Below are 16,361 nucleotides of genomic sequence, written 5' to 3'. Positions count from 1 at the left end.
TTCCAAAGATTGTTTGTTTTTTAATTTCCCTTTCATATGTCTATTTCACTGTTATAATTTTCCGGTCAGAATCTTCATTTATATATTTAAATATCTATATAGCTTTAAATATATGTATTGGAATTTGTAATGACTTATGAGTGTATGATGAAGATTCTTCACTCTTTTTTCTTCTGTCAGGTGGTTATTAATTCTACCCTGATGCCAGAGAAGTACAGCTTTATCCAGACACCTGCAAACACAACCAAACTGAAGATCTTTGATCTCTCTGAATTAGATACCAGTTCTTACTGGTGCAAAGCTAGATTTCCACTAGGTGAAAGCAAAGGAGAAGTGTCGCTCACAGTCCTGACGTATCTGGTACCTCTCAAACCATTTCTTATAATAGCTGCTGAAGTTATCGTTTTAGTATCGCTTGTTTTTATTTTTGAAGTGGTCTCCAAAAAGAAACAAGGGAATACTGGTAAGATATGAAAGAATAACATATTCAAGTATGCTTTTATTTGGTATTTTTTTGTGCATTAAGAATGGGACGGCAATGAATGGTAAACTTCTGTTTGAGTGGAGTTTCTTGGGGGGTCTTGGGTAAAGGAGGTTTATTAATTTCTTGCATTATATCATTGTTAGCACACAAATTATGCAGGTAAACTAATTTGCAGAGCTATAATTTGTGTCATGATTATGACATGTGGAACATCAGTATGTCTTCTACCAGAGCCTGTGATGATATGTTCCCATTGTGTTGGACCTCAACTTCTAGAATTCTTGAGCCAGGATACATAATGTAAGAGGAATTGTAGGAACAAGTCCAACAGAATGGAGCATGCAAAGTTGGGAAAGATTGCACTAAACCGTAACAAGAGGTAAACTTTGTTTCCTCTGTTAGAATTTCTATTATTAGAATTTAAAAACAAAGTCACAGGGTCAAGTAACCTTTTATTGGCCGAGGGCTGCATTTTATCTTCATGTGATGGATCTAGGGATACATTTTAAAAGTGAACATAGTTCTTGGGAGCAAGAGGGACACACACAACAAAAAGTGACTACACCATGACACAAATGGCATGGTTTAGGTACATTCACCAGGCATCAAAACATAAGTGTAAAAAACAACATTATGTGCATGTTATAATTTTGGTATCACTGCATAATGCAGATGTTGTTGACAGGGCATATAGCCTGACTTTACCATTGTACACGGTTCTACCACAAAACCGCGGACGACAAAATCGCGGTCGACGAAAGCGCGTATGTGACGTCATCACAGCGTGACAAAAAAGATCGAAAAATGTAAAAATAAAGCTAACCCCCCCAAACCTAACCCTAAACCTAACCCTTAACCTAACCCTAACCCTAACCCTAACCCTTAACGTAATGAAAACCTAACGCTAACCCTTAACCTAACGCTAAACGTAACCCTAACGCTCTAACCCTAACCCTAACCCTTAACCTAACCCTTACCTTTATGTGAATCGGCTTGCTGTAATTTAATTTTTATTTCAATTTTTCGATCTTTTTTGTTGCGTTGTGATGACGTCACATATGCGATTTCGTCAACCGCGCTTTTGTGGAACGCGGTTTTGACGGGTCACGTTGTACACAGGACAAAACGATTTCCCCATAAAAATGATTTTCAATTTTGAGCCAGCAAGCAAAATGATTCATTTTGTCCATCTGTGAAATTGCTAGCATGTGTTGCTAGCGAATTCTTTTGCTGAGTTTGCTGATTCCACCACCACCACCCAGCAATTTTTGCAGGAAAAACATCAAACAATACATGATGCCCATAAATCCTTAACTGCCATCCTTGCTTTATTATAACTAACAAAGAGTTGCTTTACCAGAGGATTTTCTTCTTCTTTTGAAAAGCCATTCATAGAGTCAGGACACAAGTAACTACCTCTGCCTCTCAAAACATCTCTAAGGAAATGGTGCTTACTTCAAACTATCTGGGTTTATTTGCTATTCAGTAGAAAGCTAAATGATGAGTGGAATCGCACAGGTGCTATATTTTTGAACAAGAACATTAAAGGTTTTGTATGTGCTCCAAATATTTCATGTTTTAAAATTGAATTCAACAAAGAGGTTGAGGCGCAGTTTTGTTTGGTGGTTTTGTTGCATATCAGAAAGGAATGTGGTGGACTGGGAGAGAAATGTTGCGAATCCTAAAATAATATCTATGGCCACTGAAAGGGAGAACTCATGTCCTCCAGTTGGTCTCCAAGAAAAGGCAAAGTGCCTTGGTTGCAGATTACAATGCAGAAGAAAACTGTAATTCTCCATACATACCCAGGCTGCTGCCAGTTCAGACCAGTTCACCTGAACCGGTAGTTCTGATTCTGTGCAGTTCAAACAGGCAATTCAGACCACTGGCTGGCCCCGCCCCTGCCCATTTTTGGGGCCAATTTCAGGGTGATTTTGTCTGGGAAAACAGCCTTAAAACATCCAAAAACAGTCTGTTTTTTTGGGATGTCTTCAGGGCATTTTTCAGAACATTTTCAGGACATTTTTCCAGCCAAAATTGGCCCCAAAATCAGCCTGAAAACGTCCCCCAAAACATCCCAAAACACTCTGTTTTTCATGCTGTTTTCAGTCTATTTTTCAGTCCATTTTCAAACCATTTTTCCAGCCAAAATCATCTGAAAATGACCCCCAAAATGCTGAAAAAACAGTCACTTTTTCAGGCTGTTTTCAGTTCATTTTTGGGCTGTTTTCAGGCAGTTTTTCCATCCTGAAAATTGGCCTGAAAACACCCCACAAATGCCCTGAAAAAACCCCAAAATAGTCTGGTTTTGGGGCCATTTTCAGGTTGAATTTCAGGTCAATTGTATAGTTAATATAATGGATTAACATGACTGCTTACAAATTCTTTCTATGAAAGGAATCATGCCTTAGGTGGAAATATGGAAAGCACAAATTTTCAAAAATGGAATACTGCAGCTGGAAGCACATTACATGGTGTGAAATACTTTTCCCACTAATACTGCAAGATAAAAAGCTGCTGTTTCTTCCTTTAGTGTGCAGAAGACCTTTACCCATTTAATTATGAGCATAGTTAACAGCCACATTAATTTAATGTCAATACATTTCCTCTCTTAGAGTGCGACCAGGTGATTTTACTTTGTACTTACTTAAATATTGTTACTTTTTTAAAACACTGCCAACTAATGAAATCTCTTTGTTGCATATAATAAAGAAATAATAAGATAATAGAACATAAAATAAATAATTTTGTTGAAGTGAAGGAATAAAAATAAAGCAAAAAATTAAAACTCTTGATATGTAATAATTATCCCCATAAAAAGGGGGCTATGTATTGAACATCTTTTGGAAAAGTTTCAGTTCTTCCAATGTGATAAGAAGCACAAATAAGCATTTGACCAAAGATATAAGGACATCATGACATCATCTCACAAATGACACAAAGCATGCAGTTCTTATGCAGGATGAAGTCATGATACCAATGGCTGGAAAAGGCCTGAAAACAGCCTGAAAAACGCACTGAAAACAGCCCAAAAGGCCTGAAATTGACCTGAAATTCAACCTGAAAATGGCCCCACCAATTTGCCTATTTTTCTACTTGCATTTTTACATGCTTTTGAACTGCTAGGTTGGCAGAAGCTGGGATAAGTAACGGGAGCTCACTCCATTATGTGGCACTAGGGATTCGAACCACCAAACTGCCAACCTTTTTGCTCAACAAGCTCTGTATCTTAGCCACTGAGCCACCACATCCCTAACAATTTAATATAGAATCCCTTAAACTCATAAACAAACAAATAAATAGCAATAGCACTTTTTTACCACTTCATAGTGGTTTACAGCTCTCTCTAAGCTGTTTACAGAGTCAGCATATTACCTCCAACAATCGCGGTCCTCATTTTACCAACTTCAGAAGGATGGAAGGCTGAGTCAATTGCCAAACTGCTGGCAGAAGGTGATCAGCAGAAGTAGCCTGCCGTAACGGCACTCTATCCATTGCGCCACTATGGCTCTGAAATAAAACTATACACAGTTTGGTCTAGTGTTTAAGGCACCAGGTTAGAAACCAGGAGATTGTGAGTTCTAGTTCCACCTTAGACTTGAAAATCGACTGTGTGTCTTGGGCCAGTTTCTCTCTCTCAGTCCTAAGAAACAGGCAATTGCAAACTACTTCCCAAAAATGAAAACATGTAATCCAGACGGTCACCAGGAGCCAAGACTGACTCAAAGGCTTGAGTCAGGCTTGAAATCTTAAATAAGTAAGGAAGTGAGTAAAATATACCAACACAAAATAAAAATCATATTGGTTTCTTTCTCTTTGCAGAAGTTGAAAAAGAATTCGAACAAGTGGAAACATTGTAAGTAATAACATTGTAAGTAATAATGTTCTTGTTGTAAAGTTAGAGCAAAACTGTTTCATGTTACCATACAAAAATAGTGTAAAGTTGAAACAATAACAAGTGACAACCAACACCATTACAATTGAATTTTAATGGGGGCTGGACTTCAAATATTACCATATTTTTTGGTCTATAAGATGCTCCGGACCATAAGACGTAACTAAATTTTGGGGAAGAAAACAAGAAAAAAAATCTGCTCCTGCCTTCCAGCATAAACCAGTATTCATCTGGCTAGCATCCTTGCAGCAAACAGCAAACAGCCTGGTCAGCTTCATGTTATTGCATCCTGATTTAGCATCAGCAGCTCATTGGTGATTGGATTGGCCTCCTGGAATACCACCAATCAGCTGTGGGGATCGTTGCCGCCTATCACTGCCTCTGCACATCCCATTTTCGGCTTCCATGTGTCCCATTTTCTCTATCTCTGCCCATCCCATTTTTGGCCCGTTCCAGGCAGCACAGCAACGGGCTACCTGGAATGGGCCAAAAATGAGACACGTGGAGGCTGAAAATTGGATGCACGGAGGCTGAAAATAGGGCATGTGAAAGCCAAAAACGGCTGAAGGGTGGAGGTCAACAGGTAGGTGGGGCTTCGGCAATATTCGCTCTATAAGACACACAAACATTTCCACCCACTTTTTGGGGTGGAAAAAGTGTGTCTTATAGTGCGAAAAATGTGGTAATTCTGTCTCATTTGTTTAGTAGTGGAGTGGGAAGATGGTTGGCAGGAAACTGAGCCTGAAACATATACCACGTCTTATTAAATGTAAAAATACAAAGTTGTTTATTTTTCTGCTAATGAAAGTGAGTGTGAACTGCTATGTTTGAACATTGCTGACTACTTGCAAAATAGGGGGGAAAATATATTGCAAGCTTCTTCTAATATAGTCAAGTTTGATCTTTTTTCACATTTACCTATTCTGCTTAAAATAGTAATGGTAGTATCAGACTGTTTCTCCCCATCATCCAACCAAAGTAATAGGAAATAATTTCAAAAAGGAGATTTTATTTTATTTTTTTTACCACAAAGCACTTGAATAGAGAAAGTACACTTTGGTTCCGTGCTGCAAACTCATATCTTCATGTACACATTTCCAAAGACTTACTGAGAATGAAACTGTTACAGGGAATGGTGTTTTTTCCCCCTAATCCTCTTGTTATACTATGCTCTTGGGTTATTCCCATGTTCAACCACTCACTCAGGAAACCTAAATACAATAATTCTTAGGTTTTAATTTACTGTGCTTGTGAGCTAGCTAGTTGCTAGGATGGGTATGCAGGGGAACAAACTTCAATAACCTATTTAACCATCTAACTTCTGTCAGTCCCACATCTTGACTCGCCACTTGGTATCTGATGAGATAATTTATAATTCAACCATCAACCGGCTTTGTTTCAAATCGGTGCATTAAATAGAAACATAATACAAACTAGCCAAATTAGAATAGAACACTCAGGCCTCACAACAGCTTTCTGGGAAATCCCACCAGATCATATCAATGCCTCATATGCATTTTTATGAAACCACAGGCCTCTAGCTTGTTCAGAACACTGAAGAAATTCTCATTTTTATTTTTTCCCATAGGCTGAAAAAGGTCACATACACAGTTTGAAGCTTGGAATTTTTCTCCCTCACTTGCATTTTTGTAGAAGGAAATGTGAAGGCTGTCTTATTCATTTATAGATATATACAGATATAGTTTCAATTGTATAGTGTATTTCTAGAACAGGGGTTTCCAACCTTGGCAACTTTAAGACTTGTGGACTTCAAGTCCCAGAGTTCCTCAGCCAGCAAAGCTGGCTGAGGAACTCTGGGAGTTAAAGTCCACAAGTATTAGAGTTGCCAATGTTGGAGATCCTTGTTCTAGAAGATATGAAGCCTCACCGATAGCTAGCCTCTACTATTAAAACCATATCTTATATCTCTGTTCTGCTCTATTGCTGTGGACTTTTTGCCAAGCAAGAATTAACAAGTGAGGAAACCCATCTAAGCATAAAAGTCCATACTGAACTTAATACAAATCAATCCATGATGGGAAAAAACCTGAACCTCCCCTTCATTATTCTATACAGGAAATCAGAAGACAGCAATGGTGTGGAAAATAGCACTACCCGACACAGGAATGTCTAAATCCCTTATTAAAAGTGGTAAGTTAGAAGATAAAACTGAAGGGATCCTGTATCTATTAGTGTCCAGGTTGTTGACATTTCTGCACTGTCAGGTTTGATCAAGCTGAACAAAAATTTAAAGAAATGTTGGGATGCTGGTCTATTTTATTCAGTTTATTTGCACCCATCTCACAGGGGCAGCTTTGGGTGGGAAACATAGATCATTATCAAAAACATTTGGTTTAAGAATAGAAACTGAAAATTAAAAATGAGACTGGACTGCAATAAAATGAAAAAAAAAAAGGAAACGGGGGTAGCTATCAACTACCGTATTTTTCAGAGTATAAGACTCACCGGCGTATAAGACGTACCTTAGTTTTTGGGGAGGAAAATAGGGGAAAAAATTCTACCTACCAGTTATTCACTTTTATTCCCATAACACCAGAAAAGCAAGCAAACACAATAGTATAATAAACTGACACTTTTTGCCACTTTTTTTTTCTCCAGGCAGCTGGGGAAACTCTTAATAAGCTTAACTAGATGTCTGGGCATTCAGCCAAAAGCACCCCATACCTATAAAAATGTAACAAAGCTGAATCAACAAACCAGCCCAGCTTCCAATATTTTTACGGCATCATACTGTTGGAAAAATTTCCCAGCCGACCCGAGGATGAAAGATTTGAAGATAAATAGTATCTTCAGTGTATGCACCAGGAAAATCTGGGGAAGAGACATACATGGAGAGAAGAAGACTCCTACTGATTCTCTTTTTGAATATATGAAAACTCCCTTTTTGTCTTCTTACCCAACACACACACACACACACACACACACACACACCGTCACCAGCAGTGTTCACACTGGAGAAAAAGTGTGGTGGGAATTAGTCAAAAACATCTGAAGAGCACCAGATTTGGAGGTGTCTGTCTGAAGTGCAGGTTATATAGAAGACACTTTTGCCATGTCAATTGAAATGTTGACTGGGAACGGTTGCAAGGAATAACACCAAGTAAAGGACTTTTGATTAGCCCACAAAAGACATATCAGATACTGCTTTAATATGCAGCTGTGCGTGGGTGTTGCCAAGGAAAGCAAAGAGAGGAAGTAATATCATAGTTGTCCGGATGCCGTTGTGGCTTCTATCAGACAACTGTGCAGGTGAGCAAATATTTTTTGGGTAGCGCTGCACACATAAAAAAAAATAAAAAATGCCAGTGGCTGGTAAAATGGGAAATGGGATGTTTAAAACTCTCAGCTTTAACCAGCAGGCGAAAGGGGTACTCATTGGAATCAGATGGTATTACGACTGCATTTCTTTAATCTTTCTGTTCTTTTTAATTTAGGTAAGATGAAAAGAAATGCCAAGACTGCACTGGATTAAAAAAAAAAAACTTTCTGAAACAGTGGAACTGTATATACTTGGTTTCTAATGATGGACTTCTAGGTGTCTTAAATATATTGCTTTAAAAATGTCTTTTTATAAAAAAAATAATAATGAATGTATTAAATAAAGCTAATGTGATTCATATTGTCCTAAAAGTTTTAGCTAAACTTATGCTGTAGACTTTTTTTTATCTGTTCAAGCCTTAGTCTGCAATTAACCCTAATCTACTATTAACTTCCATTCATTTATCTGAATATGTATAGAGTGCATTTTTGTATATGATGATCAGCATCTAGTGGAAATACAGGTAGTCCTCAACTTACAATAGTTCATTTAGTGACTAAAGTTATGTCACTGAAAAAGTGACTTATGACCGTTTTTCACACTTACAACTATTGCAGTATCCCTATGATCATATGATAACAATTGAGATACTTGACCCTTGCAGTATCCCTGGCTCATGTGATCACCTTTTGTGATCTTCTGACAAGCAAAGTCAATGGGGAAACTAGATTCACTTAACAACCAGGTTGCTAATTTAGCAACTGCAATGATTCACTTAATAACTGGCAAGAAAAAAAATCATAAAATGGGGCAAAACTCACTTAACAAATGTCTCAGTTAGCAACAGAAAGTTTGGGCTTAATTGTGGTCGTAAGTCGAGGACTACCTGTATTCTCCTGATTTGTCTGCTAGTAAAGTAGTATTATCAGAAGAAGCCATACAAGCCAAGATTTACAAGGAAAAGTAAATTACAAAGGGTTTAGCCTTTATATTGAGAATTAATATATATATTTATATCTAATTTAGAACCAGCTTAAATGGCAAATACCTTTAGCCGCCAATATTTTATGTCAACCAAATGTCACCCTTAGAATCTCAAAGCATTTTCTCTTTTCCTTCTGTAAAGAAAGAAGTTGTTGGTTTTCTTGGAAGAGGTTATGTGACTGGTGGGCTGGTGTAAGAAATATGATAACGAAGTAGAAAACAGATACCAAATGGTGATATTCAAAGCTTGGATTTTGTTAGATTACTTGTCCAGAAGTACTACAAGTGGACAATAGCAATACACTCAATGATATGCCTTGTTAATCTCATGGTTTATCAGTAACTTTACCAAAGAACTGAAAAAGTAAAGACATTTTCCTTTAAAGTAACGAACGAATCCATAACGTTTCTAATTTGTTGTAACTGTATTTCCAGTTCCCTGTGTTCCCTTTATTCTTTCTATTGTTTGTACAATAAATGTCACCAATAAGAGAGATGGCTGTCAAATGTTTGTGACATGATTAAGCTTTCATTAAGTATTAACACAAATCAATTATAACCACACATTTGAAAGTGTGATTTTTTTTTTCCTTTTCAGGCAATATTGGGGCTGAACTATTCTTTCCATATCCTAAGGGAATCTGCACAGGGCCGGAAGAGATTTTAAAAATGCAAAATGACTATCAAAGCATGTACTCAAAGTCTTTTACACGCATTGTCTTAATTGTGCATCTGGCACCACAACTTTCTAAACTTTGAAAATGAGGTCAAACGAAAGCATCAAAGTGCCCCAATACAAGCCAAATAAAAACAGTGTTTTATTTTACCAATAGAATAGACCAGTGGTTCCCAAACCTGGCAACTTTAAGACTTGTGGACTTCAACTCCCAGAATTCTCCAGCCAGCTCTGCTGAAGTCCACAAGACTTAAAGTTGCCAAGTTTGGGAACCACTGGAATAGACTAATGAGATGTTCATTACATTATAGGCAAAAAAATAATAATGTTGCTGGTTTTTTTTTAATAAAATGAAGGGAAATTGGTTTTAAATATTTTACGTTAATGAGCATCATTTTAAAACTTAAAAGTGCCATAAACAGGACATGCGACAGTGCCCAAGTTATTGTCTCACTTTGTACAAAATCACAAAGATGAATTGATTTATACAATTTACTAGTCAATATAATAGTTACTGCTCATCTTCAAATTAAGGAACAGTTGAGCAGTGTACTTTTAATAAACATATATGGCTTCTCTAAACTAGAACGTGTGTATTGGATATTTCATTTATGCATGGCCCATCATTTTGCAATGGATAGACAAATGACATTGAATAAATATCCTTTAAAAGCCATTGTGAGATTATTATTTCTAAATCCCATCTGCTCTTCATCGGCAATTTGATAGTGGCTATAGATTTAGATAGGGGATGCGGTAGCTCAGTGGCTAAAATGCTGAGTTTGTTGATCAAAAGGTCGGCAGTTCAGCGGTTCAAATCCCTAGTGCTGCATAATGAAGTGAGCTCCCATTACTTGTCCCAGCTTCTGCCAACCTAACAGTTTGAAAGCATGTAAAAATGCAAGTAGAAAAATAGGGACCATTTTGGTGGGAAGGGAACAGCATTCTGTGCGCTTTCAGCGTTTAGTCATGCTGGTCATGTCACCACGGAGAAGTCTTCAGACAGTGCTGGCTCTTCAGCTTTGAAACGAAGATGAGCACCACCCCCTAGGGAACGACTAGCACATATGTGCAAGGGGAACCTTTACCTACAGATTTAGATAAATATTCAGTTTATATGAATTATTGTATATAGTTCGGGTGAAAAACAAGTAGAAAAATAAGTCTTTGCGACTACACACAGGTGTACACACACACGCACACGCAGACATGGCATTTGCAGTGTTTTGCAAAACACTGGCATTTGTTCTCCTTAAAAATGTATGTCTTTGTTATTTGGAAGCGAGGATGACCTTACCAGGATTGTGAAATGGTTCTGATTAGCAATTCCACTCACTAAGGTGGGGTAGAGAGATATGCATTCATGGTCTGGTGCAATTCTGAACTTAGTCTGCCGATTTTGGATTAAATTACATGACCAAATCTGGATTAGAAATGTGATATGCAATATGTAAATGCAATAGCAATAGCGGTTAGACTTATATACCGCTTCATAGGGCTTTCAGTCCTCTCTAAGGGGTTTACAGAGTCAGCATATTGCCCCCAACAACAATCCGGGTCCTCATTTTACCCACCTCGGAAGGATGGAAGGCTGAGTCAACCCTGAGCCGGTGAGATTTGAACAGCCGAACTGCAGAACTGCAGTCAGCTGAAGTAGCCTGCAGTGCTGCATTTAACCACTGCGCCACCTCGGCTCGGAGTTTATGTTGTATCCTGTCTTGATGCAACCAGACAAGCTTCTACAAATCCTTGTTGTAATTTTTGTTAGATCTTATAACCTTGTTCTTTCTTGATTGTATATAGGTGGCATTCAGCAGGTTCTGACCAGTTCTGGAGAACTGGTAGTGGAAATTTTGAATAGTTCGGAGAACCAGTAAATGCCACCTCTGACTGGCCCCGCCCTCCTCTATTCTCTGCCTCCCAAAGCTGATTGGGGGGGGGGGAATGGAGATTTTAGAGTATTCTTCCCCTGCCACACCCACCAAGCCACCAGTATTGAACCAGTATTAAAAAAAATTGAATCCCACCACTAGGTAAATAATAGGCAGGCCAAATTGTACTATATTTCTTCTGAAATAAAAGAGAAATTTTAACTGTAAAATAGATCTGAATCTTATAATAATTTAGGGATTAGTTTCTCAACCTTTTTTATATCTGAGAAAACCTACTCCTCCTGGACTTTCTTCTAGAATGGTAAGATTGCCTGACCCTCCTATGGAAAAAAAAAGATGGCAATAAATTAAATGAATATAACAACAGTGGGAAACCAATAGCATGTAGGTTTTCAGAGTAATAACATGCTTTCAAACATTCAGAGATTAACATTTCCTAAATAAACAATAAAATAAAATTTTCAGACATTCTTCCTGATGCCATTCTAAGATAGTTTATCATGAAACCAGTGTCTGACACAGTTTGCAGTTCTCATTCTAGGGAAGGAAGCTCCTTAATATCTAGAGATTTCATGGACAGATGATAATAAGGAAATAGCACTGCAGGATCTTCTAAGATCTAGAGATTTTTCTGACGGGATAATAAGAAAATGGCACTGCCAGGAACCATGATTATCGCAGGAGCATCAAAAAAACAACACAGCTGGAAAACAGTTGAGGTAATTAGGATAAACTCATCAAACCTTCCACCTGCAGCCGGTCTTTTTTCCCAATGTAAAGTTTCCCAAAAGGATACTAGCTTTTCTGTCACAAGTGTTCCTTCCATGAAACGTCTGGTGACTGCACTGATGTAACCATGTTCTTGATTGGTTGCATTTTTTTTATATGCCACACTAGATCGCAAAAGAACTTTGGGCAAGGTACAAGAGTATATATACTTTTTATACACACACACACACACACACACACACACACACACACACACAAACTAATGAGTATGCAAGTAATTGTCCTTTTTTGTCTTTTTCTGAACCAAATTAATGCCTGTTCATCTTGCAATGCAATCTAGACAAGAAGTGAAGGATTACAAGCTCTGTATTTATTGCAAGGTTACTTTAATACAGAGATGTCAAACTCAATTTCATTGAGGGCCACATCAGGGCTGTGGCTGACCTCAGGGGGTGGGAGGGGCATGGCCAATGATGGACGTGGCCATCTTGACGCCACTCCCCAAACTGTTCCTCTTTGCATTGGGTAGACTGAGCTGAAGCCACGCTGGCCCGATCTTTCTTCTTTGCATTGGGTAAACCAGGCTGGTCCACGGGCCTTGAGTTTGACACCCTTTGCATTAATGGAATCTTGCAAGTCTGAAAGTATTTCTCCCTTTCTTTTTACTCTCCAGAAATCTAGCAAGGGTCCCTTCTAAAACATTTTCCCATGCCTCCCCTCCTCCTCCTCCCTCCTAACACACTACAGGCCAGTGGTGGGTTCCGGTTTCTGTTCCAACCGGTACAGTTGGAATGGGCCCGGCATCATCCACATAGACATGTGCAGCATGCAGACACGTGCACAGCGCATGCATGTATCATACCTGCCAGCGACGCCTCTTAAAGCCGGAGGCTTTAAAGAACAGGTAAGGAGCTCAGGCGGGCAGGTGGGTCCTCTGGAGCACAGTACTGGAACAGTACTAATACTAATACTAATACTAATACTAATACTAATACTAATACTAATACTAATACTAATACTAATACTAATACTAATACTAATACTAATACTAATACTAATACTAATACTAATACTAATACTAATACTAATACTAATACTAATACTAATACTAATACTAATACTAATACTAATACTAATACAGTACTGGAACAGTACTAATATGTCCGTACCGGGACATATTGCCTGCAACCCACCACTGCTACAGGCAGTCCTTAATTTACAACCACCATTGAGCCCCAAATGTATGTTGTTAAGTGAGAAATTTGTTAAGTGAGTTTTGCCCCATTTTATGACTTTTCTCACCCTCTTTGTTAAAGTGAATCACTGCAGTTCTTAAATTAGGAACACGGTTGTTAAGTGATTCTGGCTTTTCCATTGACTTTGCCTGTTAAAAGGGGATCACATGACTCTGGGACACTGCCACCGTTACAAATGTGAGTCAGTTATCAAGCATCCCAATGTAAATCATATGGAGATGCTGCAATGGTCATAAGTGTGAAAAATGGTCACAAGTCATTTTTTGTACTTACAGTGTTGTTGTAGCTTAGAATGGTTACTAAGTGAACTGTTGTAAGTTGTGGACTACCTGTAGTTGCGTCATCTGATGCTCTCCTGTTTTCCAAGTCATTTCCACATACCATTGCACAGCGTGGGATTTCTTGCTCATGCTCTCCCACTGGAACACTAATCATTATCCAGACCTGCTTAGTGTTTCCAAGATCATCCCAATTATGATTATTTCTATTAAATTATTTCACAAAACTTTGACAGTGCCTCCCATTTAATGAACAAAGAGTTAATCATACATTAATAAGCTTCATGGTATCATTAATCCCCTCATTCCCAATGTCATGCTTGTCAAGGAAATTCCCTGTGATTCTTTGACATTTCCAACAAAACTGGTGTATTAAAAGCCATTAATGTAGTTTCCCTCCCGCCTAAAATTGCTTCGTATGAAAATTATTACTGTATCTCCGTCTAAATGTCAACATTAATGGATTTTTTAAAGTCTTCTTTTTAATCTACAGTTACTTTAAGTTACTCCATTTTATAATGAAGTTTAGGAGAATAGAATTTGTTATTGCTTCATTTCAATGTAATTGATTTTCAGAGTTGACGATTGTGTATTCTTTTTTTGAATGTATGATTTAATCTATGCAAATTTAAATAATTCATTATTCATTTATGATACAATTTTTTCATGTGCTTAAATACAGGTTCCCCTTAATAATTTTTGAAGTCATCTAGTGGAAGTTGGAATCATATAACTTGGAAGACTTCTGGTTGAAGTTATATAATTTCTTGCAGTAATTCCATATTTTTAATACATTATATTAACATGATTTATAGAAACTGCTTTGTTGCCCATCTCTATATATAAAAATGGCTCTGTGTGTGTGTGTATGTTCCAGCATAACTCTGGAACGCCTTCAGCAATTTCAACCAAACTAGGTACACAAATGACTTAGTCTCTGGAAAAAAGAATACTATGGGGGTAATACACCCCTAACACCCCTTGGGGTGTGTGTTCTGTTAAGATACAGCCTGTTATGCCTTAAAATGGATTCTACTGTACTGACATAAAATGGCTTCTACTGTACAGCACAGTGGAGTTGCCATGGTAACTGCTTCACAGTATTCCACAAGGGGGCTCCCTCTGGTAAGGGGGAAAATCCAACATTAGAAATTACATTTGGCTCGCACATTTCCCCCCTATAAATAAATGCAGCCAATTTCAGGTTATCAGCTAGTAGTTCATAAAAATGACAAAGAAAACTGGAATGCTTTTTATCACTTGAATCCAATGCTCTTTCTTCCTTACCTTCTTCTGAACAACCTCTTTTTACCCTTTTCTGATAATTTCTAATATTTATAATATCCTGAATTTACAAAGAATCAGTTGGCGTTTGATATTTAGGAAAGAACGAAAAGCAGAAAAATGCCACTTTTTAGAAGTCTGAGCCCTGTCCTGATCCCAGAAGAAATTATTTGATATATTCTGTGATCTTAATGACTGTTACAAGACAATTGGATTGCAAATTTTGAATGGGTAATCAAAATTAATTAAATTCAAAATTTTGATCAAAAAAGGTGAACTCACAAATAAAATTAAAAGTCCAAACATTTATAAAATGTGTTAATAATTACTAGATAAAGCAGCAGATAAAACAAAAGTAGACAATTCGGCAGAAACACATTGAGAGAAGAATGTCTTCAAGACAGAAAGGAAGCAATAATGAACTCTTGAGAAAGGACATTGCAAAAGTTCTTATGGACAAGAACTGAAAAGCATCTTTTCCCCACTTGTGATTTTATTGATTTTGAGCTGAATTATGTTAACACTATGGTATAATTGCATTCTCTCTTGGGAATGGTTTTCAACATGGCATTAATCAAACTCTGACTACAGAGAAGTCAAAGGACAAAGAAAGCATCTTCAGAATCACAGAGTCACCAAATTTGGAAGGACCCTTTAGGCCAGGGCAGTGGTGGGTTTCAAAAATTGTTCGAACCTACTCTGTGGGTGTGGCCTCCTTTGTGGGAGTGGCTTGCCACCCATGTGACTTGATGGGAGTGGCTTGCTGCCCGTGTGACCGGATATGAAGATGCCGACGACACTTGTCAGAACCACCTTAAATTACCTCACATACAGCACTGGCATGCATAAGAATATGATGTAAACTTGTTTTTTAAAAGGCATCTTTGGTTTGCGTTAAAACAACTTTAACACACGCAATGTTCTGATTGCACCACAAATGCAGTAGTCATCCTTACCTTTCACAGAGGCACTGAGTTTTATAAATATGAGCATGATAGTGTAAAATAATCATATCCAAGGACCAGTGGTGGGTTTCAAAAAATTTGGAACCTCTTCTGTAAGTGTGGCCTGCTTTCCGGGTCCACTGGTGGAATCTCTTCTAACCGGTTCGGTAGATTTGATAAACCGGTTCTACCGAATAGGTGCAAACTGGTAGGAACCCACCTCTGGGCCAGGGGTATCAAACTGGATTTCTTCGAGGGCTGGATCATCATTATAGTTTTCCATGGGCCAGCCAGGTGGAGGGGGGGGAGATGGAATGGACGCCTCCTGCTGGCCAAAAACAGGGTGCATGGGGGGTGATGCAACCCCCCGAATCCTGTTTTGGTTGCCAGAGGCATGGGCCAATCCTTTGCTATTTCCAGGTTGGCCCCGCAGGCCAGATTTAAGCACCCCACAGACTGGATTTGGCCTTTGGGTCTTGAGTTTGACCCCCCTGCTTTAGGCTATTCTCCGACTCAGTATTCATCTAAGAGTCCACATGGAAAGGTTAATAATTCCACAGGACACAATTCCAAAAGTATAGAAAAAGTGTTATGTTTATGGTGCCAGTGAATGGACTGTTCATCTTGTTTCAGGACTAGCAATCACAGAATGATCGGAA

At 38.2% G+C, this 16,361-nt stretch overlaps 1 protein-coding gene across 1 annotated transcript in view; it reads left to right on the top strand.

The window, feature by feature from the left end:
• Positions 1-9,139, top strand: part of EMB (embigin) — a 39,588-nt gene extending 30,449 nt beyond the window's left edge. The window contains exons 7-10 of the mRNA XM_087715476.1: positions 181-463; positions 4,307-4,340; positions 6,456-6,530; positions 7,835-9,139. Coding sequence (XP_087571602.1) covers positions 181-463; positions 4,307-4,340; positions 6,456-6,513 — 375 coding nt within the window. The 3' untranslated portion in view covers positions 6,514-6,530; positions 7,835-9,139. The remainder of the gene's footprint in view (positions 1-180; positions 464-4,306; positions 4,341-6,455; positions 6,531-7,834) is intronic.
• Positions 9,140-16,361: the final 7,222 nt, after the last annotated feature.

Source organism: Thamnophis sirtalis, unplaced genomic scaffold (assembly GCF_051295495.1).
Source record: "Thamnophis sirtalis isolate CommonGarterSnake01/CBP01778 unplaced genomic scaffold, rThaSir2_p1.2 scaffold_5, whole genome shotgun sequence".
NCBI lineage: Eukaryota > Metazoa > Chordata > Lepidosauria > Squamata > Natricidae > Thamnophis > Thamnophis sirtalis.
Note: the sequence above shows the minus strand (reverse complement) of the source record. Positions and strands in the feature narration are given on the sequence as shown.